At 56.8% G+C, this 19,893-nt stretch overlaps 1 protein-coding gene across 2 annotated transcripts in view; it reads left to right on the top strand.

The window, feature by feature from the left end:
* SRRM3 (serine/arginine repetitive matrix 3) overlaps positions 1-19,893 on the top strand; it is a 60,543-nt gene that overhangs the window by 32,956 nt on the left and 7,694 nt on the right. Inside the window, exons 6-15 of one of the 2 annotated variants that reach the window (XM_081088680.1) lie at positions 332-361; positions 801-863; positions 984-1,019; positions 2,891-2,941; positions 3,438-3,539; positions 3,870-4,047; positions 14,066-14,421; positions 14,872-15,096; positions 15,227-15,364; positions 17,129-18,630. In XM_081088680.1, the coding sequence (XP_080944806.1) occupies positions 332-361; positions 801-863; positions 984-1,019; positions 2,891-2,941; positions 3,438-3,539; positions 3,870-4,047; positions 14,066-14,421; positions 14,872-15,096; positions 15,227-15,364; positions 17,129-17,360 (1,411 nt within the window). In that variant the 3' untranslated portion in view covers positions 17,361-18,630. Of the gene's footprint in view, positions 1-331; positions 362-800; positions 864-983; positions 1,020-2,890; positions 2,942-3,437; positions 3,540-3,869; positions 4,048-14,065; positions 14,422-14,871; positions 15,097-15,226; positions 15,365-17,128; positions 18,631-19,893 lie in introns of those variants that run through there. The other variant, XR_013995835.1, reaches the window with a different exon arrangement.

Raw genomic sequence — 19,893 nt, 5'->3', positions numbered from 1 at the left:
TCCACTAGCTCCTCCCCTTCACCACCTTCCCTGAGTCCCCACATCGGCACTCACCCGCCCCAGACCTCAGAACCGGATACGCTGGCCTCTTTCTCAGACTCTCTGCCCCAGAACTAGACACACTGACCCCGTCCACCTGATGGGTACCCCTCTGCCCTTCCCCAGTAGCCCTGCACTCCCCACCCCTCTGTGAGTGGCCTGGGTTGGAGGGGTTTGCCAGGGTCTCATCTGTGGTTCCCCCTCCCCTGTCCTGAGTGAGACCCTGGCAATCGTCTGGGGACCCAACTAACCCCGTCCAACTGTCTGTCCTTCTTTCTCCCCTGGCCCTCAGCAAAAAGAGGAGACTAGACTCGGAGTGCAGGTCAGTGATGAAGGCGGGCAAGGACCAGGAAGGGTTGGGGTGGGGGGGTTGTCTGTGGGTGGGTGAGATTCAAGGCCATCTCCAGAGGCAGGAGGCCTTGGACCTCAGCGCCTGGACCTTGGACACCAGCAGCTTTTCCCCACCAAGGCCAGAACTCCCATTATTGCAGCCTTTGGTTTGAACAGCCCCCTCTCACAATGCCAAGGAGGCTAGAAGGGTGGCCAGGGATAACACGGGCAGTTCCATCAACTACCTTCAGGGACCTTGCCAACCCTCTGGGCCCGGTTCACTCTGTACAGCAGGCAGTTGGCTTCATGGCCTGGAATCCCCTTCCCAGCTTTGAGCCCTAGGCACCCAGCCTTCCCTAGCCATTCCAGCTGCCCCTCCACCTCCCAGGCCCCAGTTCACTAGAGTCCACCTCCCACCCCTTTGTCCGCAGCTGTGGGAGCTCCTCACCCCTGCGCAAGAAGAAGAAGAGTGTGAAGAAGCACCGCAAAGACAGGTACCCCCCTCTCCTGGGGCTTCCTCTCACTTCCATGGGGCCCAGGACCAGGGCTGTGCTGCTTGGGTGTCCCTGAGTCACCCCAGATGGACTCAAAAGAACCCTTGTATGGCCCTACAGGTCTGATTCTGGGTCCAGGAGGAAGAGACGGCACAGGTGAGCGGTGCCCTGTGGCGGTGTGATAGGAGGATATGGTTAGAGGCTGGTGCCCCCCTGCAGAGACCAAAGCCCAAAGGAAGCCATGATGGGAGGGGGGTTTTGAGGATCCTGCCCTGCTCTGCCCTCCCCCTCCAGGGACTCCTTCTTAGCCCCAGGCAGGGGACTGAGGGTCGGGGGGAGGACAATGAAGACCAGTGATTTGCAATCCTTGCCTGCCCCATGAGTCAGCCTTGATGTAGGGACCCCAAGAATTTCCAGGCAATACAGCAGGCCCAGTGTCTAAGGGGTGTGTCCGTAGAGGTGTCAGTTAGAAGGCAGAATTTGCAGAAAAAGGGCATGCCAGATAGAAGGATGCCTCAATTGGCAGAGACAGAGTGGGTGGGCTGTGGCTAGAGGTGGAGAATCTTGAGGGGCAGATGCCAACCCCCAACAGGCCTGACTGCTATGGAGATGGCCTCCACCAAGGCAGGGCTGAGAGCCAACATGAACCTTTGAAGCAGGACAGTGACTTACTCAGGATGGACTGGGAGAGAGGACAGGAGGAAGTGAAAGATAGGAGCTCAGGCAGAAGCAGGGGTGGAGAAAGTAGAACACTCAGCGTGGAGGGAAAGATGTGGGGCAGTCACATCCCTGCGGTTGGCATGAGAGCCAGAGCCCCTCCCAGCAGCCCTGAGGAGGAGCAGAGTCCCCAGCCCCATCTTTGCGGTGTGTATTTGCCCATGGCCATCTGCCAGGGGGGAAGGAGCCTAATTGGACACCTAATCCTGGCCCTCCCATCTCCCCAGTTTCCTCTTTCCCTTCCCCCAGTCCTTCTAGGCCAGTGTTGGCCCCTGCTGCCCTCAGTATGTCCCATCAGCTTGTCCAGATCCTCTGGCAAGCACCTGTCAGTCCCGGGAAGGACCTAGAGATGAGCTAGGCTAGCTAGCTCCAGATGGGGAGACTGAGGCCCCAAGCATACAACATGGGTTCTTCACCCAAACTTTTGCCCCTGCACTCCGTCCCCGTCCCGTCCCAGATATGCCTCCCATTCTTTTGATCCTGTGAGAAATACCTCCCAGTGTTTCTTAGCATCACCTCATTTTTGGTCAGAAGAAAGCATCTGTTCAGGACTAGAGGATTGAGTCAGAATTTGGTGGCATCAGGGAGGTGGGGCTGAGAGGCCTACGGGACCGGCATGAGGTAAGACCTTCGAGGGCTAATCAGAAGGCTCTCAATCCTTTTGTCAAAGGCAGGAATGGGGCTGTGGGGCCCACCCCAGAGAGCTGGACGGGATGGGATAGGGGTCCAGAGGAGTAATCCAAAAGCAGGGAGATCATGCCCAAGGGCAGGAAAATCACACCCAAGGGAAAGCATTTATTTTCTAAGCCCCTGGTGACTGACCCTGGGCTGGGCCACAGTCTAGAGAACAGAGAAGCAGGAGGCTTGGGCTCTGTCTGGGCGGCCCCATCTGAGGAGACCTAGGGCATAGGGAACACAAATGAAGTGTGGAGGGCCACTCCCCACCCTGATAACTCATCAGAGGGGCCTGTCCCAAGACTGATGCAGAAGATACCAGTAAGGGCAGGTCAGCCTTCCTTCTGGGTCTGTGGCCACATCACCATTTAGCACTCCCAGAGGGAGCAGCAGTTAGGGCCCGGGCAGAAGGTGATCATGGGCCAGGATCTACTGGAGAAGGAAGGAACAGACTTGGCAGAATTGAAGGAACCAGAGCATGGAGTGGGATGGGCAATTCCCTATCTGCCAGAAAGGCTCGGGTCAGAGGGAGGAACAAATCTCAGGTTCACACATAGGACAGCTGGGCTCCCTGGAGGCTCACTCTCCCCTGCCTGACTCAGGCTGTGCTGTCACCTAGCCTCTGCTTTCTGTAGATCTCGAAGCCCCAAGAGCAAAAGAAAAGAGAAGAACAAAGAGAGGAAGAGGTGAGCACTCTTCCCCATTTTCCAGCTCCTCAGCCCTTCTTCCCACACAGCAAACCCGGCCCCCTGGAATCACAGAATCAGGCTCTTGAAGGTAGTTCATTTTGTACCCCCTGCCCAGGTGGAAACATTCAGACCCAGAGAGGAAGCCAAGAGCCCTCCAGAGTCGAGTCAGTGGCAGAGCCGGAACTGGAACCCAGGCCTCTTGCCTCCGGGTCCAGGGTCTTTTCAAGCTCAGTCCTTGTAACTCCCCTGAACCTCTCCCAGGGTCACAAGAACAACAGCTGAGGGATGAGTGAGGTCTTGGGGGGCTGGGGCTATCTGGAGAAAAAGGCACCTTCTCCTAATTCCCACCAATGACCCACGGGGCCTGGCTGGGCTTTGCACCAGTGTGGACAGCCTTTGTGTTATTTTTGTAGGAGACTTGGGGAGGGGAAATTGGTCAGCTGTGGCTTCCATCAGGAAACAGAACTTAGGTACAGGCTGGTTTCTCTCCCAGGCCACACGAGTCCCCAGGCCGGAGGTCCCATCGCCACAGCAGCGGAAGTTCCCACAGCCCCTCACTCTCCTCCCAGGACAGTGATTCCAGATCGCCCAGCAGGTAGGTCCCGGGCCCTTGGGAGCACTCCGGTTGTGGCTGAGCCAGGCTTTCTGCGTATTAAATATACTCGAGGCTGGGGAGCCAGGCTGGTAGACAAGCAGCAATTAATCAGTGGGTAGTTTACCAGGGCAGTGCCAGTGCCAACTTGGAACTGGGCTAGGCATCCCAGACCTTGAATGGAAATCAAGGCAGTGTGCGTGGGGCTTGGCTCTCTAAATAGAAACGTTCCCGGCCCAGTGCAAAGGCGGGTAGGGAGCTGCCCTTCCTGCGGGAAGCGGCCTCTAGTAGAGGAGCGTCCCACGCCGGCTCTCCTCACCTCCCCTGCCCCAGGCTGAGCCCCAAGCCCCGAGGCGAAGGTCGGAAGACGGGCAGCCAGCGGTCCAGCGGGAGCCGATCGCCTTCCCTGTCAGGCGGCAGCGGATGGGGGTCGCCCCAGCAGAACGGAGGCAGCCGGCAGCGGAGCGGAGCGCAGGGGGGCCGCCCGGGCTTGGCGCAGAGCCCGCCAGATGTACGTATGCCTGGCTTTGCAGAGGGTTCCTGCGTCGCGCGCGGGCTGCGCCTTGCTGGGGCGGGGGAGTCGCTGCCGCGCGGGGAGGCAGTGAGCGTGTAACGGGGCGGGGGCGCTGCACGCCTTCCTCAGGCCGCCGCTTCCCCCTCCCCTGCGCCCTCCCTTGAATGGGAGCGGCCTGGAGTGCTTGGTTGTTATGCCCACCTGGCTCTAGTGGCCTAGGTGGGTGGGTGGGGGTGCTGCAGGCTTGGGCCACCCTTGAGCTTGGCAAAGTGAAGGTCAGAGAGGGTTACCACCGCGACACTCAGCCATTTAGGTAAGGAGCTGAAGAGGAGCCAAGATCTCTGGCCTCCCTCCCCCAGGCATATTGAGGAGGGAGGGGGCGTGGCCACTGAGACAGGACTCCCCTGGGCATCACTTGGGCCCTAAGCCTCCCTCTCCTCACCAAGCCCTTCCCCCTCTCTGAGTGCTCTCTGCCCCTCAGCCCCTCACTAGACACCCCCGCCGCCCCCCCCCCCCCAGTCCCCTTGCCACAACAGAGCTGCATTTCTAAGGTCCTTTTCCCAGCCACTGCCCTCATCTGGACAGATGTCTCAAACCTGGGGGTTCCACTCCCCATCTTTCCTCAGGCACCTCCCAGGGTACCCATTGCTCCCTGGGAGACCACACCAACACCATCCCAAAAACTGTCCTCATCCATTCTCCAGGAGGCGCACAGATTTCTTGAAACCCGTGGGCAGGTGTGGTGATTGTAGGAGCTCGCAGCTGGATGGTAGGGGTTCTCCTAGACCCCAGGAGAGGCCTGGAGCCCCATTTTTGTCTGTTGATATTAGAGTACAGTGTAGAGGCCCCCTCAGGGAGAAGGGACTACAGCACTGACAGGGGCAGTGGGCGGGCACAGGGGACTTAGGGTGGGCAGTCTGCAGGTCCCGTCCCCCCTACACACACACACACACACACACACACACACACACACCCCACAGGCAGCCCAGAAACCCTAGCAGGGAGGGAGCGCTGCTCCTCCCCAGACCTCAGGTCTCAGCAGCAAACCTGTACATGTCAGTTTCGTTTTGCTTTTTGGCTGTTTTCGTTTCACTCCCTTTCTTTTCTCAAATACCCTTAGTCCAGGACCTCAGCAAGGAAAGTCAAAGGGCACCTGACGAAAGGCTTTTGGTCTCAAGGTTAATTTTTGTTTAAGGACGTTACCTGTGTGGAAACTGCCCCTCCCGGACAGGGTGCCAGGCTTTTGAGCGCTGAGGGGCCTGGTCGGGCCACGTGGGAAGGATCACACCAGTGTCTCTGGATCTGTCCTGGGTGTGGGAGAGAGCACGCAGAGGTAGCTGAGGGCAAACAGGACAGGGACAGGTCTGAGACATGATGCCCAATGTCCTACCCCATGGGCACAAAGCCTGAACAGCACGGTGCCCCAAACGCCTTCTCCTGGAGGCACCGAAAGGCGTGTTTTTCCAGGTCAGGGTGGAAAGGAGGCCCCTTCCCACTGCTGGTCCCCTCCCCAGCCTTGGATGCCTAAGCAGTAGCCCCCACAAGGGCCCTGGGCATGTGCAGACAAAATGGTCACAGCAACCAGGTAGACCCTAGGAGTAAGCAGTCAGGGAAGGTGGCCTAGCCGCTGGCCTGGGGAGGAAGCCTTGGCAGCACCCCAATCTTCTCCCTCCCAAAGTGGGACTCCATTTTGACATTGCCCTGGGAGTTTCCTGGGAGGCAGCACTTCGTTACTCCTTTCACAAAACATGGTCCCCCAATTCTCTCTCTACCCTCTGGGCTCTGGGAGTTCAAAGACTGCTGAGCATCCCCTGCCTCTCACCTGCACCCAGATCCCCTCCTTGCCCTTAGAGCCTCTCTTAAAGTGAGATGAGGCTGGTTCTCGCTTGCCTCCTGGGAGGTGAGATGGGGGTCATAGACTTTGCCATTAACCAAAAATGTTTTTTGGGAAAAGCTCTGGGGGTGGTATTCTTGGACTCTCACCTTTAAAAAAAGAGAGAGAGACAAATGGAAAAAGAAAAGCTCACCATTCTTAACCCCGTCTATGTTTCTGTTTTTGTTTTTGTTTTTAGCCTCCCATTTGAAACGTGGTAATATTGTGATTCCATTTCTTGTTTAGTGGCAAGGGAAGAGGGTGGGGAAGTTTCTGTAACTCTTCCTGTTATTTCATTTCATTTTTTGTTTGTATTTTCTTTTCCTTTTTTTTTCTTTTGTAATGTACAGAAATGCAAACTATCTCTCTGGGTTTTTTTCTATCTTCTCTGTTGTTCTAGAATTTTGCTTTTGTGCGTTACTGTGGGAGCCTCTCCTCCTAATGCAGAAATGGTGTTTGAATTTCAGTGAACATTAATCATATACATACCTCTATATAATTATTTTTCCTTTGTAATCAGAATTTAAAAGGGAAGATAACACTTAAAAAATCGTTTCCCAGGCCAACAGCTTCTGCCAAATCTGCAGCAGCAGCCATCCCTTCCCTCAACCCCAGGCAAAGGGCACTGGTGGAACTGCCTCAGCTTTCAAATGAACAAAAGTGGTGCAGACCTTACTCTGGGTCCCTGTCTAGAAGGAACTTTGGAGAGAAGCTGGAGACCCAAGGAGGGAGAGACTTGTCCCAGTCACCCAGGGGCCTTCCCAGAGCAGTGAGCTTCCTGTGTCTCCTCGGTTCTGTCTAGCATAAGATGACGGCTGGGCATGGCAGGGCCAGCCTGGCAGAGGGTGCTGAAGACACCGGAGAGAGTTTAGCTCAGGTGAGGGCTTCAAAGCCAGACACTCCCAACCAAGAGAGAGAAAAAAATCCATCCTGGTTTTGAGACTGAGGCCATAGGATGCTGGCTCCCAACATCTCTTTGTTGTCCCATCCCAGGCCAGGGCTGAACCCCCAAAGGGATTTCTGGGTTCTGCTGCCTACTGCTCTCTGCAGCTCACAGAGATCAAATGACCAGCTCAAGACACACAGCATTTTAGAGGCAGACCTAAAAAGGAGACCCTCTAACCTCAAGACCCCGGCCACAGCCAAGATGTGGAGATGGTAGTCAATGGGAAGCACACTTCAGGAGCCTGAATAAGGGGAAGAGGAGGAGAAGGCGGAGGAGAAGGAGGATTTGGGAAGCGGATTCTGGGGGCCTCAGCTCTTACCTTTCCCCTGGGGACCCCTCTAGATGTTGTTGGCTCTCTGAACTCCCCAGGGTATAGGTGAGCCTGGTGTTGCACAACTTTATATGACTGCAGCTTTAGCAACTTGGGGAACCCTAAGCCTCACAGTTCACCCCCATGTGGGGAAAGAAATAATGAGGCACAATGAGGGAAAGGAAGCTGCTCAAGGTCACGCAATGTGGGGTAGAAAAGTAAGATACTGAGCCCAAAGCCCAGTGAACTGGCCAGAGAGGGTGTGCAGGGATTGCAGCCTTAGGAGTGGGGCCCCCTTCCTTGGCTCCCCCTGGCCCTAGCATTGGAAGTGTTGAGGGAAGCCTCACCATTTGCTGAGATGCTTCATGAGCAAGGCCCCCAGGCTCTCTGGCCTCGGCCTCTGGTTCAAAGTTCATCTCAAAATGGGAAGCCTAGAGTGACCCCAAGAAGAGGTGTCCATGGCACTGCCTGGCCTGTCTCATCCAGGCCTCTCTCCTCGACACCCCAGGGGAGAGCAGTGACCATGGCTGGAGTGGGGAAGTGAGACTAGGAAGGGACACCTTGGCATTTCTTCTGGGCTGAAGCCAGAAAGCAGGAGGGATGAATTTTGCTAAATGGTGCTGAAGCCAGGGGGCAAGGGAATAAGGTTGACTTGAGGCAGGATCAGTCCTCCACATTGAATCTGTGGTTGCCTTCCCTTTTAAATGCACAGTTCCCACTTCACCCCATCTGTCCACTCTGGTTGGCCTTGTTTAAACAGCTTCTCCTTCTTTCTGGCTGGGTCCACCTTTCTCTGTGTCTCTATTTCCTTCTTCCTCCTGTCTTTGCTTCTCTCTCTCTCTCTCTCTCTCTCTCTCTCTCTCTCTCTCTCTCTCTCTTTCTCTCTCTCCTTGAGCCTCTCTGTCCCTTTCTCTCCATACCCCCCTGAAATGGGCCTCTCTCCCCAGGCTGCGAGCCCCTCCTTCACCCGCCCTGTGGTTCTGCTCCCATCAGCTGCTTCCTGCATGCCCTCTGGAGGTTTTCTGTTGTTTAAAGAGTTAAGAAAAGCTTGGCTATTGGAACGTGTGGTGGGAGGGGGAAAGCAAACAGAAATGGCTGGGCAGGAGGCCCCTGCCGTCCCTGGGACTAGACCAAAAGCCACACTTAGCTGCCATATGCCAACTCAGAGGGGAGCGCAGCTCAAAGTCACTGTCTTTCCCCATTCTGCATTCCCAATGCGGAGACCTTCTTTTCTTTTTTATTATTGCATTCCCGTCCCTGACCACTGAGAAGGTAGGTATCCCAGCTCAGCTGTGCGCTCGCTCGCTCCCATCTCCAGATAAGCCCTGCCACTCTGCTTGGTTTGAATGTGGTTTTCTTCCTCTTTCTCTCAGTCTCACTCTGGTTGGTTTTCTTCCCTTCCCTTTTCTTTCTTTATTTTAGTGACTACTCATTTGTAACTTGCATTTTCTCCAAATGAGCTACAAAGCTGTGTTTCCTGGTTTGTCGTTTGGTTTTCTTGACTACCTCCCCCCACCCCCCAACAACAACTTTTCTGGTTCATTCCCCCCTCATTCCCACCTTCCCTGCTCCTTCTTCCTCTCCACCCCACCTCCACCCCCACCTCCCAATCCTCCTTCATGCTCTCTCATTTTGTTGTCTGAATGCATTTCTGTGTGGTTTAGCATTCCAAGTTTGTGTTCCCATCCTGAACTCTATGCTGTGGTTGAGCCAATTTGATTTCTGTTGTCTGGAGTAACTGCTAAGCCTCTCACCCCTCACCCCTGCCAGCCCCTGGGGTGATTTGAGCAATAAATCTTTGTTGGAGGGGCCTGTGCTGGGCCTTTGCCCTCCGGATCCTGGAGGAAGTTCTGGCTGAGGTCAGGCCTGGGAAGAGAGCCCTTTCCCATCCTCTGGGGCCTGCTGGGCTCCTGCAGGTGCTGCCCTGGCTGAAGGCAGAGCTTGAGGGTGGGAGCTGCAGGACTTTGGGGCAGCAGCTGACACCAGGACTAAATCCCACAGCTCCGTTTTGGGGTGTGATGGTGGTTGGGCTTTGGGTGGGGAGTGAACTGCAGGAGTAGGCACTGGACTTATTAGTTCTACTTAAAAGGTCTCTGTGGGGGATGGAAGGAACTCTCAGCTAACCCTCTGCTCTCTGGACCACTACCCAATCTAGAAAGGGGCTCCCTCCTTCCCCCTGCATCCTTCCACCTTCCAAATTTGAGTTTAATGTGCAGAATGATCCAGAAAGAATAATCAGTGGAGGCCACATATCCCCAACGTTAGGGCAGAACTAGGCTAGGTCCTGGGATTTGCGTCTTCCAGCCCAGTGCTCATCCAGCCACAGAGGTAGGTCCTCAAAGAGCTCATCTCCCCATCTCTGCCCTTTAAACTGTTTTCTTCCCACCTAGAAGCAGCTACAGAAGTTTGACATCCCAACCCTGTGAGGCCTCCCTGGACCTCATCTTTGATAAAAGAAGGGCTCATCTTCCCCCATGTTGACCCTAGGGGCAAGTCCCCAGTAGCTCACCATCTCAGAACATTCTTCAATCCTGGTGGTGCTAGGAGGGCAGACAAGGAAATTGTTCATGGAGGGAGAGAGTGCTGCTGGTCCGATGGAGGAGTGGAGGCCCCTCCTCAAGGAGTACCTGAGGCGACCAGGCACCCAGACACAGGATCCTCAAATGCTGAGCTGGAGGGGCTAATTGCCCCAGATGCTCACTTATTCTTATCTGTAGGAATACCAGGCTCAGGCAACCACACTCTCCCTTGCTGCTCTCTTCCCCTTGTCTTTCCACCTCAAAAATTTCTTACGTAAGCAAAAAGAAAAGATGTTGGCTAGGAAGTCAGTGATCACCCAATATCATTGTACTTTTTTCTCTCCAAATTAACTGAATCAAATGGTTGTTTAGGTATCATATAAATTGAACCCGAGGTAAAGTTTTATTAAAACAATTAAGAAACTTTAAAAAAAAAAGATATCTGGGAGCAGGTGGTACCAAGGAGCAGAGGGGCTCCTGGGAGTAGGGCTCAGAGTCAGGTGAGGCCTAGCCTCACTCACTAATCCATTCATTCACACACACAGCAAGCATTTGCTGAGCACTCCTCCGTGCCAGGCCCTGTCTGAGTATCCATGCCAGGGTCGAGGCAGGCAGACCCGAGAGGGGACAAGCTGAACCATGGATGGGGAGCTCTGCCCATCAGGGTAGCCCCAGCCTTAGCACATGCTGGCACAACCCAAACTGAAGGAAGGAACAAGGGTCTGTGGGACCAGAGAGGAGTGCGCCTGACTCAGGGTGAGGCTCAGGGGAGGCTTCCTGGGGGTGGTGGCCTTGGGCTGACTGTAAAGAAGAAAGAAACATTAACCAGACTGTGAGAGAGAGGAGAGGGAAGAGGGGAGAATAGTTCCAGGCAAGAGTGACAGGACTCACACAGAACAGGCTTTGAGAGATGCGTGGTGGTCCCTGGCCACCAGTCCTATCTGGCAGTGAGATCCATGGTGTCTGGGCCCGTATCTTCCTCAATTCCCGAAGAATGAGGCCTGGCCAAGCTGAGGATGAGGATCACCCTCTGGCAGGGTCATGGCAATCCTTTCATAAGGACTCCTGGAGGGATGGGTGGGTAAGGGTGAGATCGGCCCCCAGAGTCTTCCCCTGAGGGAAGGCACCATATGCCACCTACCTAGCAGCATCTTCCTCCCACCCTCCATCGTCCTGGCACTTAGGGGACATGTTACGGGGGGGCCCGAGGCTTCCTGCACTCCTCCGACCCTGTTTGTCTCTGCGGAAACAGTGAGTCATCTGTACTCCGAAAAGAACCTCTCGACCCCTGAACAGGCCCACCCTGTTAGAAAGATTCCGTTGTGACCATTTTCCCAAGGGGAAACTGAGGCCTCAGAGGTAAGTCCCTTCTCTAAGGCCTCACAGCAAGTTCACATCAGGGTTGATTCCAGCGTGTTCACTTTGCCAGTTACCAGCATCTTGGATTATGGCAGCCAGTTGGCTTGGAGGAGGTGAGAGGGAAATGGAAAAAAGATTGGACTTCAAGACCAGCCAGACAGGAAGGGTCCAGCTCAGCACAAGGGGTCTGGCCCAGGGACTTGCGCCTCAATGGTTAGGGACAGCAACATCATGGGGGTGGGCATCCACCCAACCCAGACCCTTTTTATTCCTAACACTCCCGGACCAACAGTGGGAAGTATAGAGGGCCTTGAGCGCCTGTGGGAAAGAAATGGTAGCCCTTGGTCTTCTTCCTTCCCTGCTGGCCTCTCCCCTGGAGTCAGAAATAGTGGCTTAGATCCAGAGTCTGGGTAGGAGCAGAATTCACATTCAGGTCCTAATTCCCAAGTTTAGTATTCTGCCTACTTGCCTTGCTACCCCTACCACCGCCGCCAAAGTGGCAAGCAAAGGCTTCGAAAAGGTGGGGTCCGGTGTCTCCTTAGGTGTGAGTACTATGCATTGGCTGCCAGGGCACCCACCCCTCCACCTAGTATCTGTTCTACACTCTGAAAACCCAGGGGATAGAAAAGATACTGGACATTTGGGGAACCTGGAAACTTCTTTTTCATTTGCCTTCTCTGGAAGGAAAAGGATGCTGGATGACAGAACCTAGTGCTGAGGGCTTGGGAGCTATACCGGCAGGGGTGGAGGGCATATGTGCTGAGGAGCCAAGGGTCCCTGGTAATATCTATTGCGAATGGAAATGATACTCAGAGGGGCCAGGGCTGAACAACCCAGCCTCCATGTCTCTTGGCCTAGCTAGAGTAAGGGTGCTCAAAGGGTACCTTGGTACCTGGTAATATCTACTCGGCCCACCTATGCCTGCCTCTGCCCCAAAGAGAGACACCAGGCTCTTCCAGGAGGAGGTCTTCATGGCCCATCTGGCTCTGATCAGCTGCTTTCCCCTTCTATGGTTGGTGTTCATTGGCTGCTTCATGAGCTGGCTATGCGTCTCCACCAAAGGGGCTGACTTCTTGGCTCTACCTTCATGCCCAGGCTGGATCCAGAATTGTACACAATGGCCTTGGCACCACCCTGCCCCCTGTAGGAAGCACAAGGGTCATGCCAACCACACTCCTTCCAGCCCTTGGCAGCAAGGTTATCTCATCCAAGAGCCTATCTGTCAAAAGAACTGGGCCTAGACCCTGCCCCTGATCTAAGACTTCCTGGTTTAGCCTTGGCCCTTGTAAGGACCTTTCTTCCTCAGCAAACAGCATTGAGGCCCTATTAGGTGCCAAATTCTGTGATAAAAACTCAGGTTACAGAGCCGAATTGACACCAAATCTGCCCTGGGGGTAGTCAAAGTCAAGTTGGTGCTGTTATTGGGGGCGGGGTAAGAGTGATGGACAGACGTATAAACAGACAAGTGTAATCAATCAACTGTTACCAGATGAAAGCCCAAGCACAGGAGGAGGGTCAGTTCTCTGGAGGGAGGGGGGTGGAGAGGGTGGTCAGGGGGCATGCAAAGAATCCCGGAATATTTGCTCTGGAAGGAGCATCAGGAAGCAAAGCCCAATGCTCTCTCTGGATGGGGAAACTGAGGCCCAGTCAGCAGACGTTACTTGGCCGGGGTCCCTAAGTAAGGTAGTGGCAGGTTCTTGGACCCCGATTTCCAGTCAGGGCCCTTTTGGAGGTACCAGGTGTCCTTTCTGGTTTTCTGTATCCAGATCCTTGTGTCCTAACTCCATTTTTGGAAAAACATGTGACATCTCTATCCAAAGGTCATGGTTACCCAGGAGGGGCTTGCTCAGGCCCAAGGAGCCAGGCACTGCCAGTCCTTCCTCCAGAGGCAGTGTGGCCTCTAGGCCTAGAATGGGGTGGTTGAGTTTTCCTCTCTCTCTCTCTCTATCTCTCTTGCATTTTTGTGAATCTAATGATGAACTTACGCTACCACACTTTTCCCTTCTCTTACACATCTTACCTACTAAAGGAGGAAGTGCCACTTTATTGGTAAGTGGACGTTAACCAAGAGGGACTTAAAAAAATCAGAACCTAAAAAAAAAAAAGAAAAGAAAAGAGAGAAACAGAAAGACAGTAGGGCGCTACTGACAGCTCCACAGGTCTCTGCAGGGCCGGAAAACAAAGACAGAAAAATGTTAACAGAAAAATGTCAGTTCCCCAGGAGTTCAGACATTGTTTTTGATTTTGGTATCTAATGACATTTGTGGATTTTGTTTTTTATTTCTTTTTTTTCTTCCCTTTCTTCGGTTTAGTTTTGAGTTCAGTTGTCCTGCCCCGCCCCCATCCCCATCTGTGTGCCGTGTGCCCCCTCCATCCCCTCACTCACCCCCACGCTGGGGGCCTGGGCTGCGGGGCCGGCCCTAGCGGGGCCTCCCGGGGCCCACCCTCTCTCTTCTCTCTGCCGGGATCGTCCGTCCCTGGAGGGGAGCGATGCCAGCCCCCGTGCCCGTCCTGGAGCCCTCTTCCTGTCGGCCCCGACCCCTCCGCTCCGTTCCTCTTGTGTTTTGCATGCTGAGAACCTTGCATGAGCTGCACTGTTGAGGCCAGAAGGTGGACACTCAGGAGAGGCAGAGGCAGGGCAGGCGCGGGGAACCGTGTGTGCGATGCTCCGGGACTGGCAGCCCCAGGCCTGAGCCAGGTGAAAGCCCTCTCTCCTTCTCTCCCCCCGCCCCACCCACCCGCTCTCTCACCTCGGCCTCTCCTTCCTCTCTTGCTCTATCCTCGCTCTGTCTTTCTCGGGCTCCTCGTCTCCTTCGGTCTCTGCTTCTCTATCTTGTCCCTGCCTCCTCCCCTCACTCACCTGTCTCCTGCCTCGGCCTCTCTCCTGGGTCTCACCTCCTATCTTTGCTGTCCTGCTTCCGTCTCTCGTCCCCGCTCTCCTGTCTCTCTCACTCTCTCCGTCTCCCCCCACCCGCACCCCCGTTCCCCTCTGCCTCTCTCCCCGTCAGAAGCCCAGCTCGCCCTCGCCCAGGGCCGGCGACCAGGCGGAGGCCGGCGCAGCCCCGTCGCCCGCGCGGGGGAAGGAGAGCACGAGCCCGCGCTCGGCGCCATCGTCGCAGGGCAGAGGAGACCGCGCGGCCGGCGGCCAGGCCAGGCGGCGGCGGCGGCGGCGGCGGCGGCGGCGAAGGCGGCGCTCCAGGTCCCCCGCGGGCGCGCCCCGCCGCAGAGGCCGCCGGCGCGCCCGGCCCGCGCCGCCCCGGGTCCCGTCGCGCTCGCTCAGCAGGGCCCGGTCCAGCAGCGACTCGGGCGGTGGCGGGGCCCCCGACCCCGGGCCGGAGCCTGGCTCCGGCGCGCACGGTAAACGGTGAGCGGACCCGGTCCCCGGGGGTGGAGGCTCCCCTCCGCGCACTGCCCCGACCCCCGCGGAACGCCCACCTCCGCCGAGTCCTCCACCCTCACTGCCCACGGAGCTCCCCTTCCTGACCGCTCCCCTTCGGCCCGGGAGCCCTCTCGTCCTCCCCGATCTCCCCCCTGTTCTCTCTCTCTTCTGTCCACCCCCACGAGCTGTCTCCTCCCCTCCATTGGGCTCCCCCTGCCCTGATCACTCTCCCCTTTTCTCGCCGATGTCTCCCTGCCTCCTTCCCTTCTCTGGAGACCGTACCCCTCCAGGAACCTGCCATCCCCAACGCACACCCGCCTCCTCCCGATCTCGAACACGTCCTCTCCCCCGTCACCCCTTACGCGCGAGTCCCTGCCTCTCCGCTGAGCCCACCGCTCCCCGGCTGAGCTCCCTGTCGCCCCGCCCCGCCCGCAGGGCCAAGGAGCGGCCCCCGCGCGCCCGCCCGGCCAGCATCTCCCCGTCCCCGGGCTTGCACGGCCGGCACGGCGGCCCGGAGGGAAAGAGCTCGTCGCGCAGCCCTGGCCCCCACCCTCGCTCGTGGAGCTCCAGCCGCTCGCCCTCCAAATCGCGGTCGCGCTCGGCCGAGAGGAGGGTCCGCAGCCCCACCCGCTCGCCGTCGCCCAAGAAGCCTCTGGGCCGGTGAGTGCGCGCGGGGTGGTGGTGGGGAGGATGGGTGCCGGTGGGCGGGGGGGAGGATGGGTGCCGGGGAGAGGGCAGGCCCGGGCGCCCTCGCGCGGCGGTGGCGCTCACCGCGGGCCCGGCCTCGCAGGGACAAGGACGGCGAGGGCCGCGCGAGGCACAGCGAGGCCGACACCGCCCGCGCGCGGCGCCGCTCCCGCAGCTATTCGCCCATCCGCAAGCGGCGCCGGGATTCGCCCAGCTTCATGGAGCCGCGGCGCATCACCAGGTAGGAAAGGGCCGGGGACCATCCAGGGACCCAGGGGGTGAAGGCCCTCCTGGAGGGGCCGACTGAACCTAGGGCAGGGAGGGGAGAAGGCTGGAGGAGAAGTGGGGGTTCAGGAAAGGGGAGAGGGCTCTGAGAGGAGAGCGGCTAGACCTGGTGGCGCTGGGGAGGGGGTGGACTCAGACAGAGGGAGGAAGGCCTCACGAAGGGCATGGTCCCCGGTGGGGGCCTGAAGGCCCATGGAGGGAAGGGGCATCTGCACTTGGGTCTGGGTGGAAAGAGACACACCTGAGATTAAGTTCTGAAGATTCCAGCCAACCCTCCCTACATTCATCTCCTGGCAGTGATGGGAGGAGCCCATCATTGCCAAGAGTCCATCATTGCTCCACATGCAGGGAGCCCCACCCGCCCGCCCTCCATTCATCTCCTGGCAATGATGTCTCCTTTTCTCCTTCATCTCAAGGTCCAGCCTGCTGAGTGGCCTGTGGCCAGCCTGGGGGCCAAGTGGACCCCCGCTCCACAGGCTGCAGGGGAGATGCCCATGTGAGCTGATCTGGCTCTGTTCAGCTGTCTGTCTGCCTCTCCTTTTCTCACTAACCTCACCGCTCACCTTCCAGCCCCCTGGGGAACTTGGAGGAGGGGGCACCAGCAGCCTGGTTTCTAGGGCAGCTGTGGGAGGAACCCTCCTTCTTAACACACAGTCCAGTGGGGCTGTGCCATGATCAGAGTTTCTCTGCCAGGGCTGGAGGGTCTGGGCCTGGGTCTCCAGGTGAGCCGATGGTCTGTGTTTGCAGAAATCACCCAGAAGTCCTAGATCCCTACCATGGGGTAGAAGGCCACAGGCAAAATTCTGAGCCCAGATCTGCCGCAGCCTTACTGGGCAGCCTTGGGAGATCGGGGGCCTCCCTGGGTCCCTGTTCTCATGTCCAAGCAATAGCAGGCCTCCCTCAGCATCTTTTCAGATCTCACGTGGTCAGATTCTCAAATGGGCCCTTCCTAGGCCTTGATGATCACATTGTCTCCTCCCTTCACTCCAGAGCTAAAGGCCAGACCACCAGGTTTGGGACATCACCAGACGTAAGAGGGAAGTCCTAAGATTGGCAGACTCCCACACCTCCCACCTGGCACCCACCTCAGCCCCTCTCCCAGGCTGCCTCCTCCTCCCACTAACGTACACCTGTTTTCTTCCTTAGAATTAACCCAGTGCGATGGGGCTTTGCCGCCCCCTTAACAACTCTCTTTTCTTTCCTCTGGGTCACAGTCTCCTGGCTTCAAACTAACTCCAGGGCTGGTGGGAGGTAGCTGAGTGAGGAGAGGGGGCCAGTGGGCCTGGGCCAAGCTGTGGGCATGGAGAGCAGTGGCCAGGGGTCTCTTCCTGTTCCCTTCACGTGACCTGAAAACCCCAAGTCCTGCATTCTGTGGGGACCAGAGGAGCAGAGCTGGGCCATATCCACAAACCTTTCCATGCACAGAAGCCGCCGCTTAGCTTGGTTGATGTGAATTGTCTATATTTAAAACTCACATTCATTCAACAAATATTTATTGAGCACCTACTCAGGTCTAGATTTGGGTTCCCTTTCCCTGCAGACAAGTGAGGAAAAACAAAATGATCAACATGAAATTGACAAGTGACCACTGACTGTCCAATCCTGTTGGGGTGGGAGCGGGGGCACCTGAGGCAGCAGAACCCTGGCCACTGCTGGGGAGGGGCTCCAGGCCCAAGTGAGGGCCCTGGATGGTCTGTAATCGGTTTTTTCCTCCTGGCAGTGCCCGAAAGCGGCCCATCCCCTACTACCGGCCCAGCCCCTCCTCCTCCTCCTCCAGCTGCCTGAGCAGTGACTACTCCAGCAGGAGCCCCAGCCGGAGCCCCAGCCCTGGCCACAGCCACGGAAGCTACAGCAGCCGAAGTGGAGGGACCCGAAGCCACACGCGCAGCCCCTCCCGGACCCCCAGTCCCAGTTACCATAGCCGGAGCAGCTCAGAGAGTGGAGGCTTCTGAGCCCATACAGATCCCGAGTGGTGCCCCCTGGCACAGAGAGAGGCGAGGGGTCAGGCCCCAGGATCCATGGAGGCATACACCCTATTGCTACAAAGAGGTCCCAGGGCCAGGGAAGACCTTGAGGGTAGGTGCCCTGCAGACAAGGAGGAGCTGGGTTCTGCTGCTTCTAGAGGGTCCCTACCCCCACCTTCTGCCCTCCCACCGTGTCCAGGGAACAAAGAGCCTTTTCGAACACAGGGATCACCCTGCCCCCCTTCCTGCTTGATGCCAGCTCACAGGCCGGGGATCTCAGCTCAGTGGACCCAGGGACATCTCTGAAGGTGCCAATCCTGGGAGCCTCCCCTACCCACTCAGCAGGGCCCTTGGATCCTCTCTACCACTAGGCAGGCAAGGAGGTGGGACAGCAAGCAGGATATGAGTTAGACAGAAAGAAGAATGGCCTAACCCTTGGTGTAGCACCATCCAGGCTGGGGAGCTGCTTCTTCCTGAGCTGGCTGCAGGAGGACCCTGGCTGAGGGCTGGAGGCTGGCCCCACAGCCTCCCAAACCCCTCCCCAGGCCCAAGAGTGCCAGGAAGAACCAGGGAGCTCACTCTTGGTCCCACCTTTTCTCTCCAGGCCAGTCTCTCCCCTTCAGGCCTCACCTCGTTCCCTGGTCCCAGGCCACACAAGCCAGGCCTTGTGCATGCCAAGAGGTGGGACATACAGACCACAACTGAATCTGACCCTGAGATGAAAAGGGGCTCAGGTCAGGAGGTGGAAGAGAGAAGGAGTGGATGGAAGAAGAGCCTGTGAGAAGAAGGGAGAAGCAATGCAGCCTAATGACTGAGCAGGCCCTGGTGTTCTCATGTGCCCCTTGTCTGAGTCACAGGCAGAGGATAGCGTAGCTTCAGGCCCTGCCCAAGGGAGCACTTCCTCCTCAGGGTTTGGTGAGGAGGTGGCCAGCCAAGGCTTCCCAGAGAAGGGTGCTATAGCCCTTGGAAGGAAGGGTAGGATCTATACTGAGGGCCTTGGCCTGGGGCATTGACAGGAAGCAGTGGCCCCCAGCCCTCTTCTGCTGCTCCCAGCCCCCTCCTCCTGGGGCCCTCAGGGATCTAATGAAGTCTTCCTTGGCCCAATAGGGCAGATGCCCTGGGCTCCACTGGGGGGAGGGGTCTAGGGTTTGGTCCGGGTTCCCCTCTCTCTATTTCCCACTTCCTTTTTTTTTTTCCGCGGTGCGGATGAAACTTGGGACTCTAATAAAACACTCAGTGCCCAAAGGGCAGGTGGTGAGACCAGACTTCTGTGGATTTGGGTACCTGGAGAGTGTGAGGAGGGCATGGGGTTCTGGGGTCCTTCCCACTGAGAAATGAGAGGGGTTCAGACTCCTTGGGACCCAAAGAGAAGAACTGGCACCAAGGAACCTTCGCCCAGCACATCGACCCCCCTGCCCAGGTGCTTGAGTCTGCAGCTTAGTGAGGAGGAAAATGGGGACCCAAGATGATCACTCCCATGTCCTGAACCCCCATCTAGCCTTCAGCAGGGGGTGGGGGTGGGGGTGGGGCAGAGGGAGGAGACTGGCCAATACACAGGACCTTCCCTGTATATGGAATGTTCCAGAATGGCTAGAACACAGTTCGGAGTAACATGTGGCTGTGAATCCAAGCACCCTAGGGTGGGGCCTGTAAAGAGAGTTTAGAGTAATGAGTTGTTTTTTTTCTTTTAACAGTTACATTGTATTTCTTTTATAGAGATCCAAACAAATTCACACAATCTCCTCCTCCTCCCCTTCTTTTCCTTCTCCTCCCCCCCTCTTCCTTCTTTTCTCTCAGAGCGGTGGGTTTTAACCTGGTTTTGAATCTACTCTTCTTTGGGAGCCTGATGAAGGCCGGGAAGCCTTTTCTCAGAAGGTGTGCACATGCCCACAATTCAGCATGCAACTTTGGATCACACAAACACTAAGCCTTTAGGGCGGCGGTTCTCAGCCTTCTGGCCCTTTAAATACAGTTCCTCATGTTGTGACCCAACCATAAAATTATTTTCGTTGCTACGTCATAAATGTAATGTTGCTACTGTTATGAATTGTCATGTAAATATCTGATATGCAGGATGGTCTTAGGCGACCCCTGTGAAAGGGTCGTTCGACCGCCAAAGGGGTCGCGACCCACAGGTTGAGAACCGCTGCTTTAGGGCCTCCTGGCCCACCTCTTCCGAGGAGGCATACGGCATGTCCACAGCCCCGACCTGTGTGAGCCGTGAGACAGATGGCCTTGGCCTAGTCTGGTCCCCAGAGCAGGGGGTCCTGCTCCTGAAGCCATTGGCTGTGCCAGCACATGACCGCCTCTCCAGTCCTGGTCCTTCCTCCTAGAAGGGGCCTGAGTAAGTGACTGTTTCTGATCTGAGAAAGCTATTCGAGGGAGCACCTGTCTCTTAAACCCTCAGGCACACTTTAGGGGCCACAGGGAGATGTCACCTCCTGGGCAGGGGAGCATAAAACACAAAGGTGGTCATGGAAATGTAGCCTGTCTCACACTGAGCCCATTCCTGCTCCCACTC

The sequence above is a fragment of the Myotis nattereri genome (assembly GCF_964212035.1).
Source record: "Myotis nattereri genome assembly, chromosome: 4".
Taxonomy (NCBI): Eukaryota; Metazoa; Chordata; class Mammalia; order Chiroptera; family Vespertilionidae; genus Myotis; species Myotis nattereri.
This window is presented reverse-complemented; position numbering and strand designations above follow the sequence as displayed.